Source organism: Vombatus ursinus, unplaced genomic scaffold (genome assembly GCF_900497805.2).
Source record: "Vombatus ursinus unplaced genomic scaffold, bare-nosed wombat genome assembly UNPS02014870.1, whole genome shotgun sequence".
NCBI classification, from domain to species: Eukaryota; Metazoa; Chordata; class Mammalia; order Diprotodontia; family Vombatidae; genus Vombatus; species Vombatus ursinus.
Window position 1 is genome coordinate 11,344,249 of NW_020954648.1, and position 27,495 is coordinate 11,371,743.

The 27,495-nt window shown below is 39.5% G+C and overlaps 1 protein-coding gene across 1 annotated transcript in view; it reads left to right on the top strand.

The window, feature by feature from the left end:
* The window catches only part of TMEM178B (transmembrane protein 178B), a 438,329-nt gene that overhangs the window by 105,016 nt on the left and 305,818 nt on the right, over nucleotides 1-27,495 (top strand). The window contains exon 2 of the mRNA XM_027842382.1: nucleotides 13,970-14,083. Within this exon, the coding sequence (XP_027698183.1) occupies nucleotides 13,970-14,083 (114 nt within the window). The remainder of the gene's footprint in view (nucleotides 1-13,969; nucleotides 14,084-27,495) is intronic.

The following is a 27,495-nucleotide window of genomic DNA, read 5'->3' on the forward strand; positions in this document are numbered from 1 at the left end:
CCCAAAAGATGCTAGGGACACAGGCGTGTGTGTGTGTGTATACAGGGGATGGTCATACTTACTGGAGGAATGGGTCAGTACCAGGCTGGGCACGGGGTTGCTCTTGGTTCAGGTAACTACAGGAATATTGACCTGCATATGCTGGCTCTCTGCATGCATTGTGTTGTTTTTGATTGCTGTGCTTAACAGAAAAGGAATCAATGACCCAGATGCACCTGCCATTTTGTACGTGCAGGAGATCACTGCCTCCTCTGTCCTAAAAAAGGGAGAGGGGACCATGCACATAGATTTTGACCTAATAGTCTATCTCTCTTCACCCTGTCCTTCTTGTTTCCTCTCACTACTTTGTATCCTAGCATTTCAATTTTCTGCCTCCTCTTTTGGCATTGGCCTGGTCAATTGATCTAGAGCATGGATGTATCTCACTAGATAGAAGCTGCTTGGACACATTACCATTTGATTCTAGGACCAGTTCTGTTTAGACCCTCCTTAAATTAATACATGTAAGCACCTATGTTTCACAAATTAAAAAAAAAATCAAATGGTTGACTAACCTAAAGAGATTAGTTTCCAGAGGATTCATGGAGGTATCACTGCATCTGAGCTATAATCTATCCACATACGCGGGTTTGTTTTGCCCTAAAAAGACAATAGTATTGTTAGTTACTTGTATTGCAAACATAGTGTCTAGCAAGAATTTTAGGAAGCATGCCTTGCAGATTCAACCCTATTTCCTGTCAAGCAAATTGAGAGGAAGGAATACTTTCTCAACCAAGGGTTTATATGTATTCACAGAGACTTCAGTGAATACTGTGATTTAGTGGCAGTAACAGGCAAGTTTGAAAGGAGGGAAAAGATAACGAGTTGTGTTTGGACATATTGAATTTAAGATGATGCAGGGCATCCAGTTTGAGATGTCTAGTATGCAGTTGGAAATGTGAGTGAAAATCAGAAGAGGAGTTAGGGATGGATAAGTAGGTTAGAGAATTATTAGCATAGAGATGATAATTGAATCCAGGAGAGCTGATGAGAGCACCAAGTATAGGGAGAGAACAGTTCTCATTGTTAAGAAATTTGCCTTATTGTTGAATAAGAGTCAAAAATCTATCTCCTTTTAACTTCTACCCATTGGTGCCAATTATTCCATATAGAGCCAAAATCTTTTTTTTCATGGCAGTGCTTCAAATATTTGAAGACAGATCTCCTGATCCCCAAGCCTTTCTTTAGGCTAAACTCCCTCAGATTCTTTGGCTAATCCTCATAGTTTTGAATCTCCACATTATCCTGGTCATCCTCTTCTGGAGGAACTTTGGCTTGTCAGCATCCTTCTTGAATATTTGAATGTTACAAGCACAGCAACAGGGGAATATGTGATTTTTATGCCATAAACTGATTTAGCTTATCTATTCCATCTCTGGCATTGTCTCTGGCTGTCCCTAATTCCTGAAATGCTCTCCTTCCTCATCTCCAACTCCTGGCTTCCTTCAAGTCCCAATTACTATTTCATCTTCTACAGCAAGTCTTTCTCAACTCCTCTTAATTGTAGTCTTGCCTTCTCTCTCTTAATTATTTCCAATTTATCCTGAATATAGCTGGTTCGTACATTTTTTTTGACAATTGTCTCTTCCATTAGATTGTGAGCTCCTTGAGGGCAGGGACTGTCTTTTGCCTCTTTTTGTAACCTTAGCATTTAACACAATGTCTGACACATAGTAGGTGCTTAATAGACACATGTTTATTGACTATTCAATATGATATTCTCCCACATTTTTGAGGAATAAGTTCTAGTGATCCCCTCAATAAGAAGAATACACAAATATTTGTTCCTTACTCAAAATATTTTCATCTGTAATTTTCTTTTTGCTCTAAAGCTCTCCCTTTTTGGATGTTTTTTTTTCAGTTCTTCTGATTATATCAAGGAGAAAGGCTTGCCTTGATGCAAAATAGTTTTTAAGGCTTATTCATTTTCTGTTTCACATGGAGAGTATGCCTAGGGCTCATGGATAGAGAGCAGCAGTAGCAATAAGCAAAGGACTAGGGATTAGGGGCTGAAAAAGTTGGCACTAGGGAACAGGAGGTAATGAATATTTCAAATCTCAAATCTTGAATCCATAAATTTGGAAGGTTTCTTGTATGTAACAAGCTTTCAGTACAAAAAGGAAAAAAAAATGAAAAATGCCAAAGCCACTTTATGTGATGCATACACCACAATATTGAAAAATTAAGCTAAAAGCATGAAAAATGTAAAGTGCAAAGCATTTGAAATCATTAAAAATAAAAAAAACACATGTATCACTTTTCCATAATGCCATACAAGGGCATTTTTATTGGCTAAGATTATAGATCCAAGCTTTCAACATCTCATAGAGTTTATATTATCTATGTCTCCCAGTTTCCTTCCTTGACAAATTAGGATCTTTTATCACCTTTGTTAATTTGAAAAGTGTGAGATGAAATTTCAGAGTTCCTATCTGTAGTTTTGAAGCACCTGGTCACCAAGGGAAAGATTCCTTGGACATGATATGGCACATTGGAAAGAGTGCTAGATTTGGGGTTAGGAGACCTGGATTTGAATTTTGTCTTATACTGTTCTGCTTACTGTCTCTATGACCCTGGGTGAATCACTTAACCTCCAAAAGCCTCAGTTTCCTCATGTGTATCTTTTTTTCCTGGGCTTCCATGGCACTGCTCTGTTATAGTTCTTTTCTTATGTATCTAACTGATTCCTCCCAGTCTCTTTTGTAAGATCATCGCCCATAGCTGGACTCCTGTGTGTGACTGTACCCCAGGATTCTGTCCTGGGAGCTCCCTTCTTCTTTCTTTAAGCTCTTTCACTTGGTGATATCATAAGATATCATTTGTTCACCCATCAGCTTTCAAATCTGCATGTCCAACTCATATCTTTCTTCTGAGCCCCAGTCTCCCAATTCCACCTGGATGTCCTGTGAGTATGTCAACTAACATGTCCAAAACAGAACTCATTTTCTTTCTTCCTAAATCTCCTTTTCTCTAAACTTGCCTGTATTTCTTGCGGCCACCACCGTTTTTTCTAGTCTCTCAGGATCTGAGCTTAGAAAACATTCTTGATTTTCACTCTCCCTTACTACCTGTGTCCAATTAGTTGCCAAACCTTGTTGATTCTACCTTCTTCATACCTCTGGCATTTGTTGGCTTCTCTTTACTCCCACCACAATCACTTTGGTTCGAGCTTTCATCATCATTTATCTAGACTATTTTAATAATATCTTAATTAGCTTCCCTGTGACCACTATCCAAAAGGAGGAGATGTCTATCATCATCATCATCATCATCATCAACATAAATGCTTTGTAAAACTTAAGGTGTAGTATAAATGTCAACTATTGTTTCTGCATATACCTGGCCCATTTGAGTTATTTCTGTATAAACAAAGAGAAATCCATTTTGCTTTTATTTTCCTACCCCATTCAGATGAATTGTATGACTGACTCCAAATTTATGAAATAATTATAGAATCAGGCCCTTTGGCAATGTAGATGCAGATCCTACAAGACCATGAGGCAATAGAGATCATGGGTGGCAAGAGCAACATTTGGGTTTCAAAGCCAGATTTCCCAACTCCAAGTTCAATACCATTTCTAGTATACCATGCTGTCTCCAAGAGGGGTCTATGGTGTTGTTGCCAAATTTCAACTTACATGACATCTACATGTAAACTTATTTGGGGATGGGGAAAGTTAATTTCAATCAAATGGCACATTGTTTTGAAAACACTTTTTCAAAACAATCACTAGTTTGAAAAATAACAGGTTGTGTGATGATATTTAACATTTCCCCTCAAAAATGTATTGTGTGCAGACACAGAAAATTATGTGATGCCCACTGAAATACTGTTTCATTTGGACATGGTTCTCATCAACTTCCTACTCTGGGGAAGCTTGCTGGATTGTAGCTGTTGCTGTCACTGTGCTACTCTTGGAAATCATCTTTGTAAACATCTGTGGAGTGGGCTGTCAATAGGCTTGGGGATTTGGTGGTGGGTAGGGAGCTGGGGGGTTACAAGCTTTAAAATGGGCTCTATTGCTGCCTGATTGGTAGCCTTAATTAAGTTAGTATGTAGCCTCACTCTATTATTTATATTATTATTATAGGACAGTGGTCAATATTTCAGGAATGGGTGTTCCTTTAGTACTGAAGAAGTCACAGGTTAACAGAAACCAATGTAGCCTTATTATCCTGGTAAAGAATGAAAGGTTGATTTAGGCCCCTCAGTACTGGTATACCTCTGCAGTAATACATGGTGAACCCTAGTATATTCATTTATATGGTGGATAACAGCATGACATATTGGATAGAGAGCTGAACTCAGAGCCAAGAAGACTTGGGTTCATGGCCTGCTTCTGACACATACTGTCTGTATGACTCTAGGTAAGTCATTTAATCTCCAGTGCTTTCTTTACACAGACTCAGGAAGGTTTGTGGAATACCAAAGTCCAGTAAAAGGAAATGTAGTACTCACAATAGGACAGTAAAGAAAGCCAGCCTTATTGGGGGGGTGGTACATAAAAAAAGCAAAGGACAGTCAGAAAGGAAGGTATCAAATGGTCAGGTTCTCTGGACTGTCAAGGGAATTGCAGACCCTGCTGGGGCCCTGGGCCCTACCCAGGCCCTACCTAGGCCCTAGAGGTAATGAGGCAAAATCTGGTCACTACACCTAGATGGCTCCAGAGGAGAGAGTGAGGCTGGTGACTTTGCACAGCCTTCCCTCATTTAAATGTGATTTACTTGCAAGTCATGGCATCACCTCCCTGATATCATGGTCCTCTTTGAGAATGAAGGACCAACAACAATGTCTAGTCATAACAGGACCAGGTATTGGGAGAAGGGGTAGAGAAGCCTGGTCTTGGCCTTGGTGCTGATTCATGCTAATAAGGAGAGAAAAAGCTCCTGAGTAATTGAAGGCTAGTTGCTATTCAGACTCCCTACTGGTAGAAGACACCGAGTCATTCCTGCTGGTCTTACTCTAAAGGGGTGACTCAGCTTCTCTCTTAGGAATTTTTGAGCTTCCTTTGGTTTCTTTGTTTAGCAGGTTAGGGAGACTCCTGTATTCTTTACAACAACTCTCTAAAACTCTAAGTTACAGAGAAGATGCTGACCTATAATGATGGGAATTTCCTTATCCAGGAGTTCCCTATATCAGCAAAATTACAGTCATATTTGTTGAGTATAACTATGTTCAAATCATTTTGTTAGATGCTATGGGTAATATGAAACTAAATAAAATGTGGTCCTTGCTTTCAAAGTGTTTAGTCTAGTAAGAGATGCAACAGATGTCATATGGAACAAAGAAAACACTTTCCTAACTGGTAGAATACTCCATGTCCTTGCTGGAAGGATGCCTCAGTACCAGAAGAGAATCAGAAGAAGAGGTCACTCTACTTCTCTTAAGGCTAATTCCTCTATCTGTGTCATGGATTCCATTCCTACTCAACTCCTTTATGACTTTGTCTGGCAATCAGTCCTCTATCTCCTATCAATCTTCACTCTTTCTCCCCTCCATGGACCTCTTCCCACCTACCTACACGTATTCTTAGGTCTCTCCAGTTCCTTAAAAAAGCCTTTTCTTAACACTTGTATCCCGTATAACCAGGTCTCATATATTTCTTCCCCTTTCTGCTCAACCTTAAAAAGTTCTCTTCACCTCATAGATAGATAATCAGGAGTGTGCTGGAACCAGCTCTGGAGCCCATTGTTAAATTTTCATTGTGATCATTTTCACCATGGAAATCAGCCAACACTATAAATCAGGACTTGATTCACTGCTTTGTTGACTGTCTTAGACTTGAGAAAGTGATGAGGGAAATGTTCATAATGCAGAACAAACTTAAATGTGTGTCATGGGTACATTTTTTTCCCAGAGAGCTGTTTATTAAACATTTACCAGCATGCCGCTGTTAAGATAGCCCACATCTGTGTAGAGTTTTAGAGGTTACAAAGTGATTTTCCTGATGCCTTCACTTTCTCACTACCACATGCTAAATGCCTTCCCTCCTCAGACAACTGAAGCTTCTCCCTCAAAGGTCATGGCCTTTCTCCAGTCTTAATTTTCTCTCCTTGACTTCTCTAAAGTATTTGACATTGTTGATAACCATCCCTTCCTACTAGATCCTTTTTTTCCCTCCTTTGGCTTCAAAGATAGCCATTCTTGTTTTTCCTCTTACCTCTCTTACTGATTTTTCCACTTTCACTCCCCCGCCCCATACACACCCAATCCATCCTTTGGATTACTTCCAGAATGCTCTTACTTAAAGTAAGTTTAGTGAGAAGGTTTAAAACTAGTTTTCATTCTAGTCATATCACTGCTCTACTCAAAAATCTTCAGCAGCAAACTACTCACTATTTTGACAGAAATTGTCCAAGGATTCTTTGATAGGTACTGCTGCCAATCATAACCATCAACACACAGAGATCTGGAAAAAAACCAGTTTATTATATACTCAGAACATACACTCACTATACACAAAAATCAGTGAGCAACAGTTTTCAGCAACCTTAAGGGATTTTAGTTACATGGGCAAGATGAATATAATGGAATTTTACCAAAGGCAGAAGGGGAAGGTCATGATTTATCCATCAAAGAACAGATAGCTGAAAGGGAAGATATAATCTAGGTAAATAGTAAACTAGTCACTAAACAACAGGGATATAGTAGAATTTTCAAACTAATCTAATGCTAAAGTTGATGTCTCAGCTTGATTTTGCAGACCTTAGTTAGTTATGCGACCTGTTCATCTTAAGTAAATGGTGGTAAGGATGTTATGTCAGATATTTTCTTATCTTGCCTTCAAGTTAAGTTCAAACTCCTTTGCTTGGTGTTCAAAACCCTCCATAACCTGGTGTCTTTCTAACTTTTTCTTTTTTTCATGTTATTCTCTTTTATAAGCTCTGTACCATTGATAAAATGATTTCCTCTTTGTCCCCAACCGTGTGCTATGCTTTCCTGCCTCTATGCCTTTGTTTACATTGTTTCTTTACCTGGAATGTCCCCCATCCCCTTATCTTCCCAAGTATACTTATTTCCTAAATAACTCAAATGCCACAGTGAAGCCTTCTCTGACTCAACAACTGTTAGCAATGACCTTTCTCTGAGCCGGGTGGCACAATGGATAGAGTGCCAGGCCTGGTGTCAGGAAGCCTTGAGTTAAAATCTGACCTCAGATGCTAGCTGGTGACCCTGGGCGAGTTACTTAACCTCTGTAACTTGAGTTAAAATCTGACCTCAGATGTAGCTGGTGACCCTGGGCAAATCACTTAACCTCTGTCTGCCTCAGTTTTTCCAAATGCAAAATGAGTATAATAATAGCACTTACCTGACAGGGTTGTCACGAGGGTCAAATGAAATAATTTTTGTAAAGTACTTAGCATGTAATAGGCCCTTAACAAATACTTGTTTTTCCTTTCTCTCTTCCTCCCTTCCTCTCTTCCTTCCTTCCTTCTTTCTTTCCTTCCTTCCTCCCTTGCTTCTTTCCCTCTTTCTTTTCTCCCTTCCTCTTTTCATTCTACCTTCATGGTAGAGTGGAAAAGAACAATCAATATGGAACTATTTGGAACCAGAGGACATGGTAATAAATGCTTATTGAATGAATGGAAAAGGATCAGAAAAATTAAAAGCTAAAGATAATTGTCTTCCTCAGCTTTAAGTTTAGTTAGTGTTCTTTGGAGGTAACCAGTATAGAAAGAACACACTGAGGACAGAAGATGGGATCCCAGGATAAATTATATGATAAAGACTGTTATTAAGGATGTCTAAATTATGCCAAACAAGGCTTTTGACTGATCTTTCTTGTGAATAAATTGAATAATTTTTGGTATCATAAAAAACATTTTATTGATCTTTCTTTGGTCTTCTCTAGACTAAATTGCTCCAATTACATTAGGCTACCCTCAATGATCTTTAAAAAAGTCTTTTTGAATAATTTTCACTGTACTCTTGTTGATCCTCTTTCAAATTTCCTCAGATCTTTTATAGAAATATAGTCAAGCTCAATAACTAACTGGGGAATTTATGACTCAAGTGGGGTGAATGATTGGTTATGGAGTTGCTATGCTGGTAATACCCAGAAATGTCTTCAGAAAAGTGGTGAAATGTGATTACTTTGAGAGGTACTTACACCATTGAATATTGGTTGAACTCTCCCGTATCCTCATTTTTCCTCTAGCTCAGAGCAGGCCATTGGCTAAATTATAAAGTAAGTAGTTTGTCTTTGATGCCCCAGGATGGTATAGCAGAAGTAGTAGGCTAGAAACCTGGTTTTAACCCTTACTCTGTCCCTACGCTAACTAGCTGTGTGGCCTTGAACAAGTTACTTTTTAATCTCTCCAGGACTCAGTTTCCTCATGTATAAATAAGGGTATTAGACTAGATGTTTTGTATGGACTCTTCTTTCTCTAATGATTGATGATTCTATTATTACTTTCCCTATCCTCTTTCTCTACATTCTAGCATCTCCTGACTTTCATATCTCCCTCTCCCTAACCTAGTGCTTGCTCTCTCTCATCAGACCCTAGACTGGTTCAATTTCAGGGCCTCATCACCCCTCCCATGGATTGTTTTCATAACCTTATAATTGTTCTCCCTGCCTCACCTCTCCCCAATCTATTCTTTACTCAATTGCCAAAGTAATTCTCCTAAAGTATAGGTCCAATCATGTTACCCCATTACTCACTAAACTCTAGTGATTCCCTCTTACCTCCATGTTCAAATATAAAACCTCTGGCATTTAAAGACCTTCAAAACGTGGCACCTTCTTACCTTTCCAATCTTGTTACATTGTGTTCCCCATGCACTCTATTATCTATCCACACTGGTCATCTTTCATGCTTGGAATAATTTGCCCTTCCACTCCTGCTTTTAGTTTCCCTGCCTTCCTTCTAGGCTCAGCTCACATCCTACCTTCTGTAGATTGCCTTTCCCAGGTATCCTTCTGCCATCTCTTCCCTCTAGTACCTGCCCTCTGAGATAATCTTCAATTTACTCTGTATACATCTTGTATGTACATGGTTTTTAAAGTGTTGTTTTCTTCATTAGAATGTGAACTTCCTGAGGGAAGGTATAGTATGTTTGCCTTTAGATGCTGCTGATGCATTCCCCTCAAAATAATCTAGTACCTATTGTGTATATCTCTGTATATGGACAAGGGACTGGAAGCTTCTTGAGGGTAGTGACTGTTTTTAATTTTCTCTTTGTATGTCCAGTGCCCAACACAGTTCCTGGCATGGTAAGCACTTAAAAATATATTAGGGGAGAGAAGGAGAACTGGAATAGTTCCTCCTGCCTTGACTCCCTGTTCTTCTGCCATTTCAGCCTTTTGATAGCAGAGATGGTTGTAGCAGAGGGTTGTGAGTGCTAAGGGACTAAAGGAAGGGAAGGTAGGAGTAGAGCTCCTATGAAGAAATTGGTAGAGAAAGAGAAGTAAAAAGAAGGGAGAAAAATAGCAGTGGCATATAAGGGATGCAGTGCTTGCTTGCTGGAAAGAAGATTGGATTTGGAGTCAGGGATTTTGAATTCTGACTCTGTCTCTAACTGTGTGACCTTGGCAAAAATCACTTAACCTCATTGGGCCTTAGTTTTCCTCATGCGTAAAGTGAGGAAGTTGAACTAAATGACCTCTAAGGACCCTCCCAGCCTTAAATCTTATGAATCTTTAAAAAAAATATGAAGGACATTTTAGAGCCACTGCCATTTCTTCAGAAAGCAGGGACTAAGGACAGGAATTAAATTCTTCCCAAGAAGAATTGTAGAACTGCTTTCCTCATCTTAAGTCCTGCTGCACCCCACCCGCCCCGTACCCCAGCCAATGTGATAAGTTTTGAAATTTCATTGATTTTTAGTTCAGCCTTCTTACTCATGTTTGGCAACATGGCATAGTAGAGTGCTGGCCATAAGGCCACCAAGACCTGGGTTCATGGGCTGCCTCAGATGCAGACTGGTTGTAGGACCCTGAGTATGTCACTTACCTTCTCAGTGCCTCAGGCAACTCTCTACACTTTGGTAGTGGAAGTTCCTCTCTCCATAGCTTCCAAAACAATGGAATTTTAGATCTAGTTCTACTCCTATCCTGCATACTCAATTAGAAATGGAGCTAGCTCAGGGTATGTTCCAGATAAGGACACAGACTTGAAGGTTGGTCTGAAGGTGGTACTTGTTTTGTTCCCCTGGCTCTATTTCTTTGTGGAGAATCTTGTTTTGGGTTAGAAACTTGCATTCTGGGCACACGTTTGGTACCCAGATGGTGCCTACACATTCAAAAGCCCAGCACACTGACAGGACCTACAACTACATGGATAAATATTTTGCTTTCTATTCTGGGTAATATTTGAGTTTTTCTAATTTAATTGCTGTCAAAGGCAGAATGATTGCAGTTCTAAGCCAAGTAAATAATGAGGACCCTCCAATGTTGCTGCTATCACTGCTTCAGGAAATGCTCACTGGCTGCCTACCAGGAATGCATTTTGATTGGTCCCATTCTTGGGTTGAGTCTCAGGTGGTCTTTTCTGATCTGTACTGAACTTTTCCTAGCCAAGTGAGCTGACTATAGCCAACTCATAACTTGCACCAAAATTTGAGTTGTTTCTCTTAGGCTGATATTGTTTCATTATCTATGGAACCTTTTAGTAGTTTCCCTTGACCATATCTATTTTCACTGTTGCCTTGTTGGAGACCATGATTACTGCAGGTTTTTTTTTAGACTGAGCTGAGACATGATAAATTCTTCTGTAAGCCCTCATTTTAACTCTGTATGCATTTTTATCTTTTAAGTGTGTTTTTGTATATGGCAAATCTGCATTTACCTTCTAAAATTTTCTGTCACCCTCCTCCTTTTCATAGGTGAGTTTACTCCATTCATATTCATGATTAGGATAGTTAACTTTGTTTTTCCCTTTTTCAAATCCTGTATGATTTTTTTCTTTTTTACTTAAAAAAGAAAAGAAATTAGTGGTTGATATCTCCAGTTTATACTGCTTAGAACAACAATCTAATGCAATCTCCTCTCTATTCCTGTTTCTTTCAGCCTACCCAGGTCCAAATCACTGGGTCTTCCTCCTTTTAAGATTTCTTTTGTAATCAGCCTTCTGTAATGGTGATTTGTTTTGAGTCAATTCTCTCCCCAACTTTTCTTCACCACTCAGACACCTGCCTCAGATACAGACTGGTTGTAGGACCCTGAGTCCCCTCACTATCTCAGTCTAATCTCCTGCTTACTTTATTATATTTCTACTACTATAATATTTTTTTCAGTCTTCTCTCACTTGACCCAGAAAGGGTGATGTTCATAGCATTGCCCACTCTTTCTCTCCCTTTCATCAGGGTAATTCCACTTCGAACATTCCAATAACCCTTAAATAAGGTTAGAATCCAAAGGGACAATAAGCTTTGATTAAAGACATCTCATGTGCTCTTCATTTTATTTTTGTTTTGACTTCCCACCAATGTTTCTTGTATTGAATTTTTGAGTTCTATATCCATTTTCCCCCTTGCTCTGCTAAGGTTTTCTAGCCTTCTAGTCTAAGACTTTGATTCTCCCTTTGAGTTCTAATTTAACATCTTACGTCTTCCTTCAATTGTTTTATTAGGCCTTCTGACCATTCTTGAGGTGTTTGTAGCCATTTAATTCTCTTTTCTGTTGTTCTAGTTATGCTTTTTACAGAATCTTTTTTTTTTTCATCTGGAGATTTCTCTCAGTTTTCTCTTACTCTATAGTAGCTCTTCATTGCATTAGGAACCATTCTTTGTTCACTTCTTTAGGTTCTCTGTTTTTTGATATTTTCCCATAATTTTCCTTGGAGGGCTTTATTTCCTCCCTTCTCTTCTAGTTGTTGTTCTTCTAGTTTATTTTATATATTTCTAGATGTTTCCAGGTTCTCTTCCCCTCCCCTTGGGCCTTTGAGAGGCTCCCATGAAAATAGATATGGTGGTCTTCAGGATTAAAATGATGCTGAAGATAATGGAGTTAGAATAATCTAGACTTGAACATATCAAATATTATTATTGTACAGGGGAAGAACTCTGGACTAACAATTCAGATGATTGAAGGGATCTTAGAGGTCAACTTGTATAATACTACCTTGACTACCATTTTCCTCAGAGCTAGATGGAGATAGCCTAGGACCCTGAACCCAAGAGTCTTGACAAAGCAGTGTTCCCCAAAGCACCAGACCCTATTCAGTCATCATCCGGGGAAGCAACTCCTGTGGTAAAGAGGCCAGCCGTGCCCATCAGCTATCAACCAACTGCTACTCAGAGGGCAGGCAAGCTAGGCTAGTTGAAGCAGCAGGGCACCCTGTTGGGAAGACAGGAGTCAATTTACTCCAAGCACATCAAATCACCACCTTGACCACCATTTCCTCTTAAGATTCTAATGGAGACATACTAGTACCCTTTATCCCAAAGCCTTTGGAATAGCAGTGTTTCTAGACCAGGGTCTGAAGGCATCATTCTGAGAAGCTATCATTTCTCCTACCATGACTGCCTGTTCTGCCATTTCAGACCTGCTATGGAGGTATTATAGTTTTTGTCTTGTTTTGTTTTTCCTCTCTGTAGGAATGCAGTGCACCAGAAGGGATTTCTAGCTAGTCATCTGATTTATAATTAAGATAAATTACTCAAATATATTACATATAATCAGATAAGTCAGATTTCATACCAATTGTGGTCTTTTAAACTACATAGGAAACATTTCAAGAACTTTGTCGTTTAGTAACTGTGTGACTATTGGGCAGATCATTTCATTTCTGTGAGCCTCAGTTTTCTCATCTTTAAAATGGAATCAGTAATAATGATCCTACTTACCTCACAGGGTTATTATGAGGAAGAAACTCTTTGCAAACTGTGATTCTATATATAAGTGAACTTTTATGATTAATACTATTATTACTGAACAGCATCAGTTACCCAGTGGGTAACATTTGGTCCTTGACTGGCTAGTGGATGTTTGTCCAGTGATGATTTACAATGAGGTATCAGTTCTATGAGACATTGCTTAAATGACTGAATATCACCAGTTTCCAAGTTCCAACCCATTGCAAGTAAAGCAGGGGTCATCATGATTCAATCAGATACCAAGAGTGATAAATTGAAAATAAGTGGGCTGCACTGTAGATTACTATCAGAATCCATTCAGGTACAAAATTGAACATTGAAACCCCCTCACCTTTAAAAATGTTACCTTTCCTTCTTCAAGATGTCCTATCATTGAATTTTTAAGACCCCACAGATAAGGTATCAATGGAAATACCTGAAAGACATTGGAGGAAACAAAGATAAGAATGCATTACCCTTTACTTCCCACTAGAACTTTGTCAAATGTTTTTCTGAAGAGTTTGTGAAGGAAAAGATGGTTGCACATACTGGAATTCTTGTTACTGTTCTTTTAAAGTAAGACTTATAAAAGTGTAATTAGTGAGTTAGAAAAAAGTCCAAATTCTAGAATATTTTAGAAGTTTTGTTACTTGGGGTTATGCAACTGCTGACTGATGGAGTGTCAGTAGAGGTCTAGGTGAGTCTGCTTTAATAAATAAGTCAGAATGATTTATAATTAGCACATCATTTTATGTAAATAATTGCTTTCCAACCATTTAAAAACAATTGATTTTAAAAATAAACAGTACTTCCTCCCACCCCTAGTCACTCATACTATTTACTTATAAATGTTTTTTCATAAATGGTGCAAAACCAAACTCATTCCTAATGATGAATTATTGGCATTTGGGTTAATGAGGTTGTGTTCTGGTTCTACTCTGAAGTTTTCTATTTCTTGTCCTGCTTGCTCCTATAGAGATAAAGCTGCTGTCTTCTTCTGTAGCTTGGTAAATCTTATTAGTTCCTATTTGGAAATGAGATCTTGGTCCTGTGGTAATAAAACTGATGATCATAGTCTTCCACTGTGGCTGCTGGGCTATTAACATTTGGGTTCTCACTTCTCTCTGTCAGGAGAAATCGAGCGATGCATCTATATCAAGTACCACTATTCCTCAGCAACCATCCCCAGGAACCTCACCTACAACTTCACCAAGACCATCCGCCAGGATGAGTGGCATGCCCTGCGTGAGTACAACCTCTTTCTTCTCTTTAGTGCAGTGATAATGAGGTGACACCAACAGGGGTCTATAATGGAGCTCAGAGGTACAGATTCTTACCAGCAGCTAGATCTGAGTTGATGGATTTGTTCTCATGGGTGAATCCTCAAAATACCAGAAGGACCAGAATTGAAGAATGCTTATTCAAAGGACCAATCACATTTTTCTATTAATTGATGCTTGTCCTTCTACGTGCCAAGGTCTTTCCATTGCTTTGTCTACTTGGGTCCGGATGTCTTGCGGATTTGAGGGAGTTGCTTTTCAAAAGAAATGTGAATGTTTTAGATAATTTATTCTATTAACCAACTTTGTTGATCTGGGTGAATCCTACCTCGGTCACTTTACTCTAGCATTTCTCTGAGTTACTTAGGAAGTTATTGTGGCAATGCTTTGGTTTCCAAATTGATAAATATGAAGACTAAGATTGATTGGATAGGTCTTATGCAGGTGCCTGTATCTTGATAGGATCACCACAGTGGAGGATCTAGTCTTCAATTTGCAGATCCAGAGACTGGATTTCAGCAGTTCCCTTGGAGGAAGGTAATTAGGCTCTGGAGTATTGACTCACAAGAATAACATTCAGACAAGAGTGGTTAGTAAGGCAAAAATATTCATTTATTCAGTTACCCTGGAGATAAATGTTGCTTGTTGTTCAGTCATTTCAGTTGTTTCTGACTCTTCATGACCTTGTTTGCTTAGCAAAGATACTGGAGTGCTGTGCTTTTCCTGCTCATTTTATAAATGAGGAAACTGAGTCAAATAGGGTTGAATGACTTGTCTAGGGCCATATAGCTAGTAAGTGTTTGAGGCTAGATTTGAACTCAGGAACAGTCTTCTTGTCTCCAGGCCCAAAGCTCTATTCACTGTGCCAGCTCTCTGTTCTCTCCCCAACCCTGACCCCCACTCCAAATACCTGCTCCTTAAACACTGTTCATGTTCACTGTCCAAACCACCTTCTTCTTGGCACCAGGGAAGACTATCCAATTATCAGATTACTTGGTAACATGGAATTGAGGCAAAAGGAGAGTTTGATACCCTTAAGAGAGATTTTAATCAGCCTGTGGTAGTGGCATGGTTAGACCTCTATTCTCCTCTATCTTGGTATTCCTGACATATTGAAACCAATTTTCCTCTCTGATAGTGAGGGTACTTTTCCCCCAGTCAATTACTGGAAACACACTAACAAATTCTTACCTCTACACCACATCTCAGTTTTCTATTTGCTCTAAGTCCACACCCCTCCTCCAGCCACTTTTATTTCCTTGTGTCATTGGATAACCATTCCAACACATTTTCACAAAACATTGAAATGTTCGCATTTACAATTCAGTTTGCATTTCACATAACCAGAGGGCTCCATAATATCTTATTAACTTTAAAACAGATCATTGTTTCCTGGCCTGACTCCCACGGCAGTTAGTTAGTCAACGGGCTTTTATTAAGCGCTTATTGTGTGCCAGGCACTGTGCTAAGTGCTGGGGATACAAACAGAAACAAAAAGATAGTCCTGGCCCTCAGGCAGTTTAAATTCTAATGGAGGAAGACTACACAGAAAAGGAAATTGAAAAGGATATCCACAAGGCTGACAGGGCAAGGTAGAGAAAGTCCAGAGTGTGGGCATGGAAAGAAATGAGACATAGCTGGCCTGGGTACCCTTCTTAAATAGAGCTTCTGGAGGGAGCCATCCAATCAAAGAGAGTGGTCAAAGGGCAGAGAGTACTTCCAAAAAGTGAATTCCAGGGCTACAGAGAAGCTTCAGGATAAAGAGCTGGGGCATGGTAGAGGAAATTCAGAGTGCAGCTGGAGAGAAGGGAGAATCCTTGTCCTGTTGTCTGTCTAATCACCTCTTAATGGATTTCATTCCCTTTTCTTTTCCCCAACTAAGCTCTTTCTCACTTTTTGATTTTTGGCCCTCTGTCCATGAACCATACTTAAAGGGGGGTGGGAGGGAGGACAACCCAAAAGATGCTATATTTGGCACCAAGAGGCAAGATTAAATTAATTATCCATTGGTCTCAGAAAATCCTGCAACTGGATCTTCCCTTTGAATATCTGGTGATCCACATAATACAATATTTGATAGACTACTTATTCTAGGTCTTGTGGGATATATCCAAGGGGCAGTACTCTTGAGCCATTTTTACAGTCTTTACTATTGATACAGTGGCTTTCCAGATATAATAGTAATGTGACGGGTTCTTGGTGACTACAATCTTCTCAGAATTACCTGTCTTTTCTTTCAGATTCTATTTAATCCTTGGCTCAGCTCTTCTCACTCCCTGAAACTCGTATATTAAAAGTAGAATAGTTAAATTAGGGAAAATATGGTAATATTAAGCAGCAGCACATAAAAGTGGCCTGAACTTCAGCAGACACAACCTCTTCCTTGGGTCATGGCTTTCCTTAAGTCTCCATATTGCTTCTGTGTTATGGGAATGATGATGATAATGATGATGATAACTAGCATTTATATAGACCTTACCATGTGCCAGGCACTGTGCTAAGTGCTTTAGAATTATTTTCTTATTTGATCCTCATAACAACCCTGGGAGGTAAGTGCTATTACTATCCTCACTTTATAGATAAGGAAACTAAGGCAAACAGAAGTTAAGTGACTTGCCCAGGGTCACGCAGCTAGTAAGTGTCTGAGGTCATATTCGAACTCAGGTCTTCCTGACACCGGGGCCAAGTCTCTATCCACTGCACCACAACCATCTCTTCACAAACCAGCTGCTATCTCAGTGTAGTGGGATTAGAGAGGACTAGATCATCTGCTCATGATTTAGTCACTCAGATAACCTGGGGTAGGCTTTGGATTACTCTGCTTACAACACAGATGGTCAGGGGACCCTCCACTTGCCCACACACTAACTCCTTGTCCTATGTTGGATGCTCTGTTTCATTCTGGCTGTTGCAGTACCTCAAAGATACAGGATAGATGACTACCTTTGTTCCCTACTTCTGGGGAAGGGATCACAACTTGGGCATCCATGGCCACAGACATATATTAGTCTGTATATCTTCCCCTCTATTAATTATTTCCTATTTACCTTGTATATAGCTTGCTTTGTATATATTTGTTTGCATATTGTTTCACCCATTAGCCTGTTATCTCCTTGAGGGCAGGCACTATCTTTTTTGGCCTCTTTTTGTAACTCTAGTTCTTAGCATAGTGCCTGGCACATAGTAGGCACTTGATAAATGTTTAATGATTGATTGATTCTTAGTGTTATTTATTTATTTATTTTTACTAATCCTACTCTCACATGCTGTGTATTTAGAGTCCAAGTTTCCTTGGGCACTAAACACCCAAAGAAGAAAAGGCGAATGAGGTACCATAACAGCTTTCTTTGCTCATAGAATAGGGGGAGGTGTAGAGTAAGCTCCTTTTTTAAGCTAATTTTTAAGGAAAAGAAATGCATCTTTATGGTGGTTACAGTTATACCAAGAAATACCTAAGATTGGCACTTTGGCATCCTCTTATGGCCCAATAGGGCCAATAGGGGGCCTTACTGAGCAGAGTTTTAAATCTGTGATTAGCCTCAGGAATGTTTATAGACAGATACAAAATTCTTGTTTGGGGAGAAATTGTCTATAAAAATTCAGTGGAGTTAAATTGTTGTCTATTAACTACAGTGCAGTGGGGTTTGGTGGAAGGATTTAAGACCTGGAAAAGAATGTTCAAAGGGCAGCTGTGGGTAGAGTACTGGGCTTAGAATCAGGGAGACTTATCTTCATGAGTTCAAATCTGGCCTTAGACACTTACTAGCTGTGTCACCCTGGGCAAGTCACTTAACCCTGTTTGCCTCAGTTCCTTATCTGTAAAATGAGTCGGAGAAGGAAATGGCAAACCACTCCAGTGTCTTTGCCAGGAAAACCCCTCCAAAATGGGGTCACAAAGAGTCGGACACAACCGAAATGACTGAACAACAACAAAAATGATTATGATACCTAGTAGGCTCTCTTGACTAACTAATTTTAGGACTCTGAGTACATGTTTTGAAAACAAAAATCAGAACTGGTAAAAAAAATACTTTTTTTTTCAGTTTTTGATGTGTAAATTGATTTATCTGAAAAGCCTCATAAAATATAAAAATTAAATCCCATTTAGTTGTACATTGAAGATGTCACCTTTCCTGAAACAAATGAAATTGTGGGCTTTCTGCTAGAAATGTCTCAGGCAATCAATCATTTTCCCTGCTGTGCTGCCTGCTCCTCCCCCATGACAAATGGAGCACATGCATATATATGGCACATATAAGTTATAGACGTGCATATTAGGAGCCAGTCTGCATGTGTTTTCGTGTGTAATCACCATTTCTCCAGCCTGTGATTACCTACCATTTGTAGCTCTCAATCTTTGATGATGTGTAGATTTTGTTGTTGTTGTTGTACTTGCCGACATGATTCATTCAGTTACTATTTACTGAAATATTGGTATTTCTGGGCTATGCTAATAGTACTAAGGGTCATTAGAATGGCATTTTCAACTCTAACTGGTTCAGAAAATCCATGCCATCAGATCATCATAGTTCTGAGTATGGGGCGAGGTAGGAGGATGGAAATCTGAGAGAGAAGTCATTTGCTTGCCTGCCCATGACTTGGAGGAATGCAGCATGGAACAATGGCTTGAAGGTCTGGGAATACTTCCCAGTTAGAGGGAGAAAGAATTATTTCTGTGCTTAGTAAGCTCACAGACATACTTCAAAGCAAACCAAGTAGAACTGTTTTAGCTGTTCAGACTGTAGATACTGGGGATAATAATTCAATTATATTACCACCTTATAGAATCAGTGGAAAGGTTTTAGGTGACATCAGGAAGGAAGAGGTGGCAGAGATGTTAGAACTAAGAGTTAGCATACCTTCTGTAAGTGTTCCCAAGCCTGGACGATACAATTAGATTCTGTGTTGATTTTGAAAATTAAATCCTATATCCAAGCTTGAGGTGTAGCCTGTGTTCAGAATTGATGCTTAGGATCTGCTGGGAACTGTGTCAAGCATTTTGGCTGTTGATTTAATCAAAAGTTATGATTTTGAATGAAGATGAGTTTAATGTTTTACCTTTTGAACTGATGAATTCACCTCCCTCCCCCAAAGATTGGCTAATGGATTATTAGATGAGCTGGGGTTGGGGCTCGGGGTATTTGCAGTTGCCTATTCAGATAACATAGCTTTATTTAGCTAGGGTATATGTGAACATTTGGAAAGTCTCAAGTTGGTACTAAGCAGAAGTCTTAGAGGAAAATATAGTAAATAGTAATTTGGAATTCCAAAAGTCAAATATTAAGACCATGACTTAGTAAATGGGCACATATGGCTCTATGGGTTAAAGTAGTCATTGAGTGGATTGGAAAGATACTATCACTAAGAAACAAGGATTAAGGGAGTGCTCATCAGTTGGAGAGTGGTTGAACAAGTTATGGCATATGAATGTGATGGAATACTGTTGTGCTGTAAGAAGTGATGGAGGGAGGCAGCTACGTGGCGCAGTGGATAGAGCACCGGCCCTGAAGTCAGGAAGACCTGAGTTGAAATCTGGCCTCAGACCAAACACTTGACACTTACTAGCTGTGTGACCCTGGGCAAGTCACTTAACCCCAATTGCCTAAAAAAGAAAAAAAATGTAAAAAAAAAATTAGGAAAAAAAAAAGAAGTGATGGAGGATAAGGTTTCAGAGAAACCTGGAAAGATTTATATAAACTGATACAGAGTGAAAAGAGCAGAACCAGGAGAACAATGTATACCATAATGACAAACAACTTTGAAACATTAAGAACTCTGATCAATGCCAATGATGAACCATGAACTTATGATGAAATACATTACTTGGCTTTTGATAGAGAATGCAAATTTAGATATCTATTTTTTTGGAAATGGTTAATATTGGAATTTATTTTGCTTGACTGTTCATAACAGAAGTTTTATTTGTCCTTGTTTCTCATTGAGGGGGAAGGTTGATTGGGAGAGAGAGAAGGCAGATTTTTGTTGATTAAAGAAAATTTAATTTTTTAAAAAAAGGTTAGCATAACATTATGGTCTTCTTCATTTGAGGATTACAGTTGCACTACTGCTTGATTTAATGTAGAAGATATCTGGATGCTGGAGTGCCGAGAAACTTTGGAAAAGTTGAAATAGAGTCTTATTTCTTTGCCGGTATTGAGGGTTCTGACCGACCCAGGGATTAGGTATAGATATTAAAGGACTACAAGTAGGCCAAACATTCTGAATGTATACTGGTAGAGAATGACTGCCATGGGAAGGAAATCTGCTTTCTATTCAGGAACACGTGGCAAGTATTTGGACTAGTAATTTACTTTGTATATTGATCATCAAGTCGCATGGATGAAGGACTCTGAAACAAGTTGAAAAGATGGTCGTAGAAGCCTCAGAACACACACATGACCATTCTGCATGCTACTGAATTAGAGAGTGAATATTTTCTAACATGTGCTCTTAAGAGGTAGTTGTGACTTGGAAGAAGGATGAGAAAGCATGAATTCTTGATCTACGTCTTTGACTGATGGTGAGTGTTTGTTATGCCATGAACTTAAGATAAAGAGGCAGCCAGGAAGCATGGGACATTAAGTGCTGGACCTGGAGTAGGTAGGGCCCAAGTTCAATTCCTCCCTCAGATACTTATAAGTTGTATGACCCTGAGCAAGTCACTTTCCCTCTGCCTGCCTCACTTTCCTCTTCTATAAAATGGGAGTAATAATGGCAATAATGAGGAAAAATGAGATAATATTTGTAAAGTGTTTTGCAAATCTAAAAGCACTATATCAGTGTTATAGTGATGATGATGATGATGATGACTCCACTGTATAAGAAGAGGTGGGGATAGGCATTGAGAAGTTGCTACATATCAAAAATTTTTATTTTTAAATAAAAAATTCATTTAAAATAAAAAATAAACTAATACAAAAGTGAAACAGGCCCTTCCCTGAAACAACTTTTACTCTACCAGTAGATACAACTGTTAGAGAGTGTGACCAGGAAGGCAGCTCCCATCTAGGTGCTCACAGAGATTGTGAGGAAAGCCACATGGCAGTGCATTATAACACCCTTTTCAGTAGCCATGGTAATATTGACTTAATTACTGTTCACAGAGCTAGTAGTGGAAAGGCAGGGGTGGTGAGGGGAGGGGATGTAGAATGGGGAATGCTACATGTTTGATAGCAGGAAAGATGGCAAAATTTTGTAACATTCAGTTTTGTTTTCTCAGTCTTTCCATTTACATTACTGTAATTATTGTGTATATTGTTTTCTGGGTTTTGTTTAATTTACTTTGCATGAAGTCATATAAGTCTTTCCATGTATTTTCTGTATTTGTCATATCCATCACTTCTTATGTCATAGCAACATTCCATCCTATTCATGTACCACAATTTGTTTAGCCATTCCCCAATTAATGGATCTTGCTACTATAAAAAGTGCTTTTAATCCTACTATTCCTATCTTCTCACAATGGAATATTTCTTCCCACACTCTAGTTGGAGACTGTAGCTTCATTTAGATATTCCCCTTTGGTCTTCCTCTAGCCAAGTTTGGACAACCTATGGTCTGGATGCAATCACTGAGGACTCCTGGGGCCTGGCTGTCCAGCTACTGTCAGATATTCAATAAATGTTGCATGCATGATTGAATAAGTGTAATAAAATCTAAATAGTAATACAAAGGCTTTTCCCAATCTAGGAAGTACCTAAATGGATCTGACAAAGCAGCTTGGTACAGTGAGGGAAAGCACTGGCATTGGAGCCAGAGGAGCTGGGTTTGAATCTGGCCTTTGCCACTTAAGACCCTTGCAATCTACTGTGACCTTGACCAAATTACTTAATCTTTTTGGGAACCATATCCACCAATCAACAAACATTTGTTTACTGGTGCTACTATGTAGCACTGTGCTAGTTTCTGGAGACGGAAAGACAAAAATGAAATGGGACTTGCCCTTCAGGACCCTAAATTCTTTTGGGATAGTAACTAATCTATATTAGCAACCTCCTCTCAGGGAGTTTGTTGACTGCCAGATATCACCCAGCAATGCCTCGGCTAACTGGTTCATAGAATTACAGAACGTCTGGCTTACCTTAGAAATAATCTAGTTCATTCCTTTCATTTGGTCCAGATCAGACATTTATACCTTTATTTTACAGACAAGGAAACATGGGCCCAGAGAAATGAAGTGATTTGTCAAAGGTCATGTAACTAGTCAGTGACAGGGCTGGAATTAGAAGTAGACGTGGTATAGTCGAAAAAACCTTGGATTTAGGGGTCAGAAGACATGGCTTTGATGTGTTCTAGCTTTATGAACTTAAGCAAATTTTTTAAATGCTCAGAGCCTTATTTCTTTAACTATAAAATGGGACTAATGATAATTGTCCTGCATCTGTTAACTGGGTTGTTGGGAGGCTCATTAAATTAGAAAATGAGGGGAAGCTAGGTGGCACAGTGGATAGAGCACCAGCCCTGAAGTCAGGAGGACCTGAGTTCAAATCCAGCCTCAGACCAAACACTTGACACTTACTAGCTGTGTGACCCTGGGCAAGTCACTCAACCCCAATTGCCTAAAAATAAAAAAATAAAAAATAAAAAAATTAGAAAATGAATGTGAAGGTGCTTTGTAAACTGTGAAGCATGATACATGTAAGTTGTTGAAAGATGGCTCTGGATTTGAAGTTGGAAAACCCAGATTCAAAACCACAGGTCTGCAACTTAATAGTTATCTGACTTTGGTGAAGTCACTAGGCCCTTCTCATCTATAGAGTGGAAAATAAAAATACTGGTGCCACTCACTTCACAGAGTTGAGAAGATGAAATAGATTTTGTAAAAGATTTCTAATCAAAAAGCACTTTAATGGAAGTTTAAAGCATTAGTGGAGAAAGAACCTTCTTCAGAGCTAGGACAGGCTGGGGGACAAATCCCTCCTCTGACATACTAGCTATGTGACCCTGGGCAAGTCACTTAACCTCTTGGTGCTTTAGTCAACTCTAAGGCCTTAAATTGCAGAGAAGGTGCCAACCTGCATTTATAGAGGTGGTTTCCTCTCCTGGGAGTTCCCCATAACATTGAGATGTCAAATTCAGTCCTTATCTTTGTCCTTATTAGTAGAAATAGTTCAGATAATAGCCAGCTATGCTAAGAATAGAGTTGTTCCCTCACAAGTGAGCCAAACATCAAAGCATTTTGCTCTTCAGGTTTTAAGTGAATGCCCAGGCCCCCAGTGCTAGTGAGTAGGCAGGGCACATGGGAGCTGTCCAGCTGTGCTTTGGCCCGTTATATTATCTGTCCCTTTCCTTTCCTCATGCCTTTGTACTCCCTGTGCATCCTAGTTGGAATAGTCTGTCCTGCACATTTTCATCTGTCTGTTGAAATTCTTCACTTCCTCTAAGGCTCAGTTCTTGGGAAATCTCTGTAAGCTTACTCTGATCGGAACCATCTCCAGCTATAAGTTACCCCTCCCTCCTCAATTTCTCATGCCTCTTTCCTCTATAATTTATCATTTTGCAACTCATGTGATTGTTTATTTGGATACATATTCTAATTTCCCCCTTTACAAGACTTCATGTTTCTTGCGAGCAGGTATTGTTTCAGCTGGTATTACAGAATACAAGCACCTAGCATGATCCCCTTGATATAGCAGGAGGTTAATCAATATTTGTTCAATTGAATGAGACATTGGCCAGAAGCTGCTGAGATTCCCTAGGGAGGAGAACCCAGAGAAATGGAACTAATGGCCTTGTTTTTGAACTCTGATTTTCTCATTCTGTTTGACATTTTCAAGATGGAGGTTTCTGTTCATGGTTGATGGCCTATGGTGGTGAGAGTCAGGGAACTGGGACTTCCTTTTTTGTAGCCAGATCCTCTCTGCTATCTCTCTTCTAAGGCGGGGCTAGAAGTCAAGAAGATTGGAGGTTTTAAATCTTCCTTCTGTCAGGGGCTGAGAGTTCAACTAATTACATTGAATGGGCATATGGCTCCTATCCAGCTGGTAGGGGAGGGGAAGAGAAAGAGAGAGAGAGAGAGAGAGAGAGAGAGAGAGAGAGAGAGAGAGAGAATTTCCTCTCTCTCATCGTCATAGGCATAGCTCTGCTCTTTGTTCCACCACTTCCCACCCCCCTCCCCCACCTCCCACATGCTTCCCCTCCTTTCCCTTTGACCAGGGAGGCTGTTACTTAAAAAAATATGAGCCCAGAACCTGGTCTGAGTTGCAAAGAAGTGCTTTTTCCTGGTATAAAGGGCACAAAAGGTAAAGCCTAGAGAATCTCTGCCTTTTGTGTGGAGTAAGGTGGGCTTAGCTCTGCGCCATGGGGTTAGGGAAACTAGAAGTCAAAGATTTGGCCTAAGGGTAGGTGGCCATAAAAGAAACGGGTGTTCCTTAGCTGCTTCTGTGCCCTACATCTGGATTACCCCTGCCTTGGCCTGTGAAAAGTCTACCCATCCTTCCTTTAAAAGTCAACTTGGTCATTGTCCCTTCCATGAAGCCTTTCTTGATCACTGCAATAGGAATAACTTTTCACCTTTTAGACATCACATTATATAACCCTTTCTTTCTATGTTCTGAAACATTTACTATACGTTACTTTGGGTTCAAGTTATTTGTGTAGGCATCACATCCTCCTATTAGAGCAAGGGTTCTACATGGATCCTTTTGGTCATTTAGTGAAGCCTATAGTCCCCAGAATCACATTTTTAAATAATTGAAGGAAATGATATATTTCATTTAGAAGACAGCAAAAATAAAGATGTGTTTTTTCCCCATCCAAGATTCTGGAACCCCCTGAAACCTATCCACAGATCCCTAGGTGTCAGTGGGCCCCAGGTTAAGAATCCCTGTACTGGACTGTGTGCTTCAGAACACCTAGGGATTTGATCAATCAATCAACCATCCATCTAACAGGTATTTATTAAGTGCTTACTATGTGCTATGAATCTGGGGATACAGAGACAAGAGTGAAACAGTCCAACTCCCTGGAAGCTTATCTTCTATTGACTGTGTCTTATCTAAGCTTTCTGTGTCCCCTAGCAAGACACTGTGCATACAATAGAAGCTAAATAATTTTTTGCCTCTTTTAATGAGAGAGAAGGGCAGGATAAGCCTTGAAGTTCCCTTGGAAAGGGAATTTAGAGACAGAACTACACACACACATACACACACACACACTGAAACTAGGATCCGATGAGAAACTAATGGCATTTATTTGTACAGACACTTTGTCAAGACACCAGGAAGTAAAAATTTAGGCCTTTCATTTAGGCATGCAGTTTAACAGTGGGTCAACAGGAAAGAAGAAAAAAAAGACTGAAAATTTAAAAGGGGGTCTCTGAAATTCGGTGAAATGTTGAAAAGAATCCTGGGCAGAAAAAACATTTCAAAGGGCTACATAGAAAGGTTTGGGATGAAAACACTGATAATATTAATGACCACATTTTTCATATCTGTCATGGTACTCCTTGGAGGGTGACTCTGTATTTATTTTCTCTTTAATGATTCATTCTTTGTGAAGTATATCAGCACAGTTATCTCCCTGTGGCAGATTGGGAAACCAAGCCAGGGAGAAAGGGGCTAGTTGGAAATAACCTTGCAGGCTCTGTGGGAGGCCCAAGCTAAGGAGTGAGACTCTAGGTCTGCACACAAATGGGTTCCAGCCCTCTCACTCAGAAACACTCTAATTCTCCTGCTGTTTTCTCTTGATGTTATGTAAAACTGCCTAATGAGGAAAACATCTTAGGCATTAGGAAGCTAGGTCTCCTGCAAAGTCAGTCACTTTCCTTCTCCCATTATTCCAAGCCAGTCTTAAGTTCTGCCTCTTGTCTGCAGAAATATCACTGATTGGGGTGATCATGAGTAGGAAATCATCCCTGGAATTTGGAAAATCTAGAGGCATGCAAATAGCACAATGAATGCTATTCTGCCATGTCTTCTCCCACCTACTAAAATCTCAGCATTTTAAGAACTCCATCCTTCCCTTCCCCAACCTACTCTCAAAGAAAAGATATAATTCTTCAGGACAGACAAAACCCACACCACTGGGCTTCTCATATCCAGTTATTTAGTGGGGGGAATTGTGTATAGCTGCTGAAGAAGTCAGAAACCCAGTACAAAGTATTTTTTTAATCTCCCCAGAAATCTTTGTTTTCTTGATCATGGGTTTTATTTCCTTTCTATTAGAAAATAGATTTTAAACAATTTTGATGATAAGACTTGAGAGGCATGTAATATGCAGTAGAAAGAGTACTTACTGACTGGGGAGTCAAAGTGCCTGGATCCAATTCCTACCTTTGATGATGACCACCACTTGTATGACCTTAAGCAAAGGATTTTATATCCCTGGGTTTCAGTTTCTTCAACTGTAAAAAAAGAGTATTGGATTATCTTTCTTCTGAGGTCCCTTCTATATGAGCCTATGAAAGAGATAAGCTTAAATCAACCCTCTTGGTTCCACTTTTGTTTCTTACACTAAATTGACCTAAAGTGACCAGATATTGGAAGAGTCAGTGATAGACATAGAGGAGGCCAATACAAGCCTAATGGATCTTGAGTCTGTGGTAGAGGGAAGGGAGGGTCCACTTACTTATTCACTACCATGGAAGATTATCACTGATGAGTAAGTCAGCAGTACCTAGCATAGGAAAAGTGGGTAAAGTCAAGACAGGGGAGGACTAATTAGGAGAGGTACACAAACAGCCAAGAAGTGACCTCAGAAAAGTGACCTCAGGGATTTGGTTCAACAAGTAAGTAGGTTTCCTTCTGAGCATTGCACAGTCCCTCTTTAATGTTTTCAACCTCCCCCTCCCTCCCTAAGAACTATTCTCTGACCACTGATGACTCTCAAATCCAGACTTTGGGTCTATGGCTTCTCTGAGGGCTTTCTTTTCCTATGTAGATACTATTTGTGGGGAGGGGGAAGCAAAACTGTGCCAGTCAGATATTTACATCTTCTCGTGTTTAGTTATTACAGCTCCTTAAGTATTGTAACTCTGTGAATACTAGCATAGGGATATCCCTGTTGGGTTAACTGCATAGGTAGGAGTCACCCTATCTGTGCCTCATCACAGTTCTCCCTCTTCATGAACCTCATATAAACTTGGTTCCAAGGATCTATATTAAGATATCTATCCTTTCTTGCTCCATGGAATTGGCTCTGAGAGTGCACATGTGGACATTCTTCATCTCATTCACTGTAGACAGGGAATTAATAATTCTAAGGGTCTACAGGTATATATTCAGAAAATTTTCATCCCTCACTTTCACCTTCAGTATTGTATTCCAATACTATGCTCACTCAAATGACCTATGCTTGCTTGTTCCTTCCTTCCTTCCTTCCTTCCTTCCTTCCTTCCTTCCTTCCTTCCTTCCTTCCTTCCTTCCTTCCTTCCTTCCT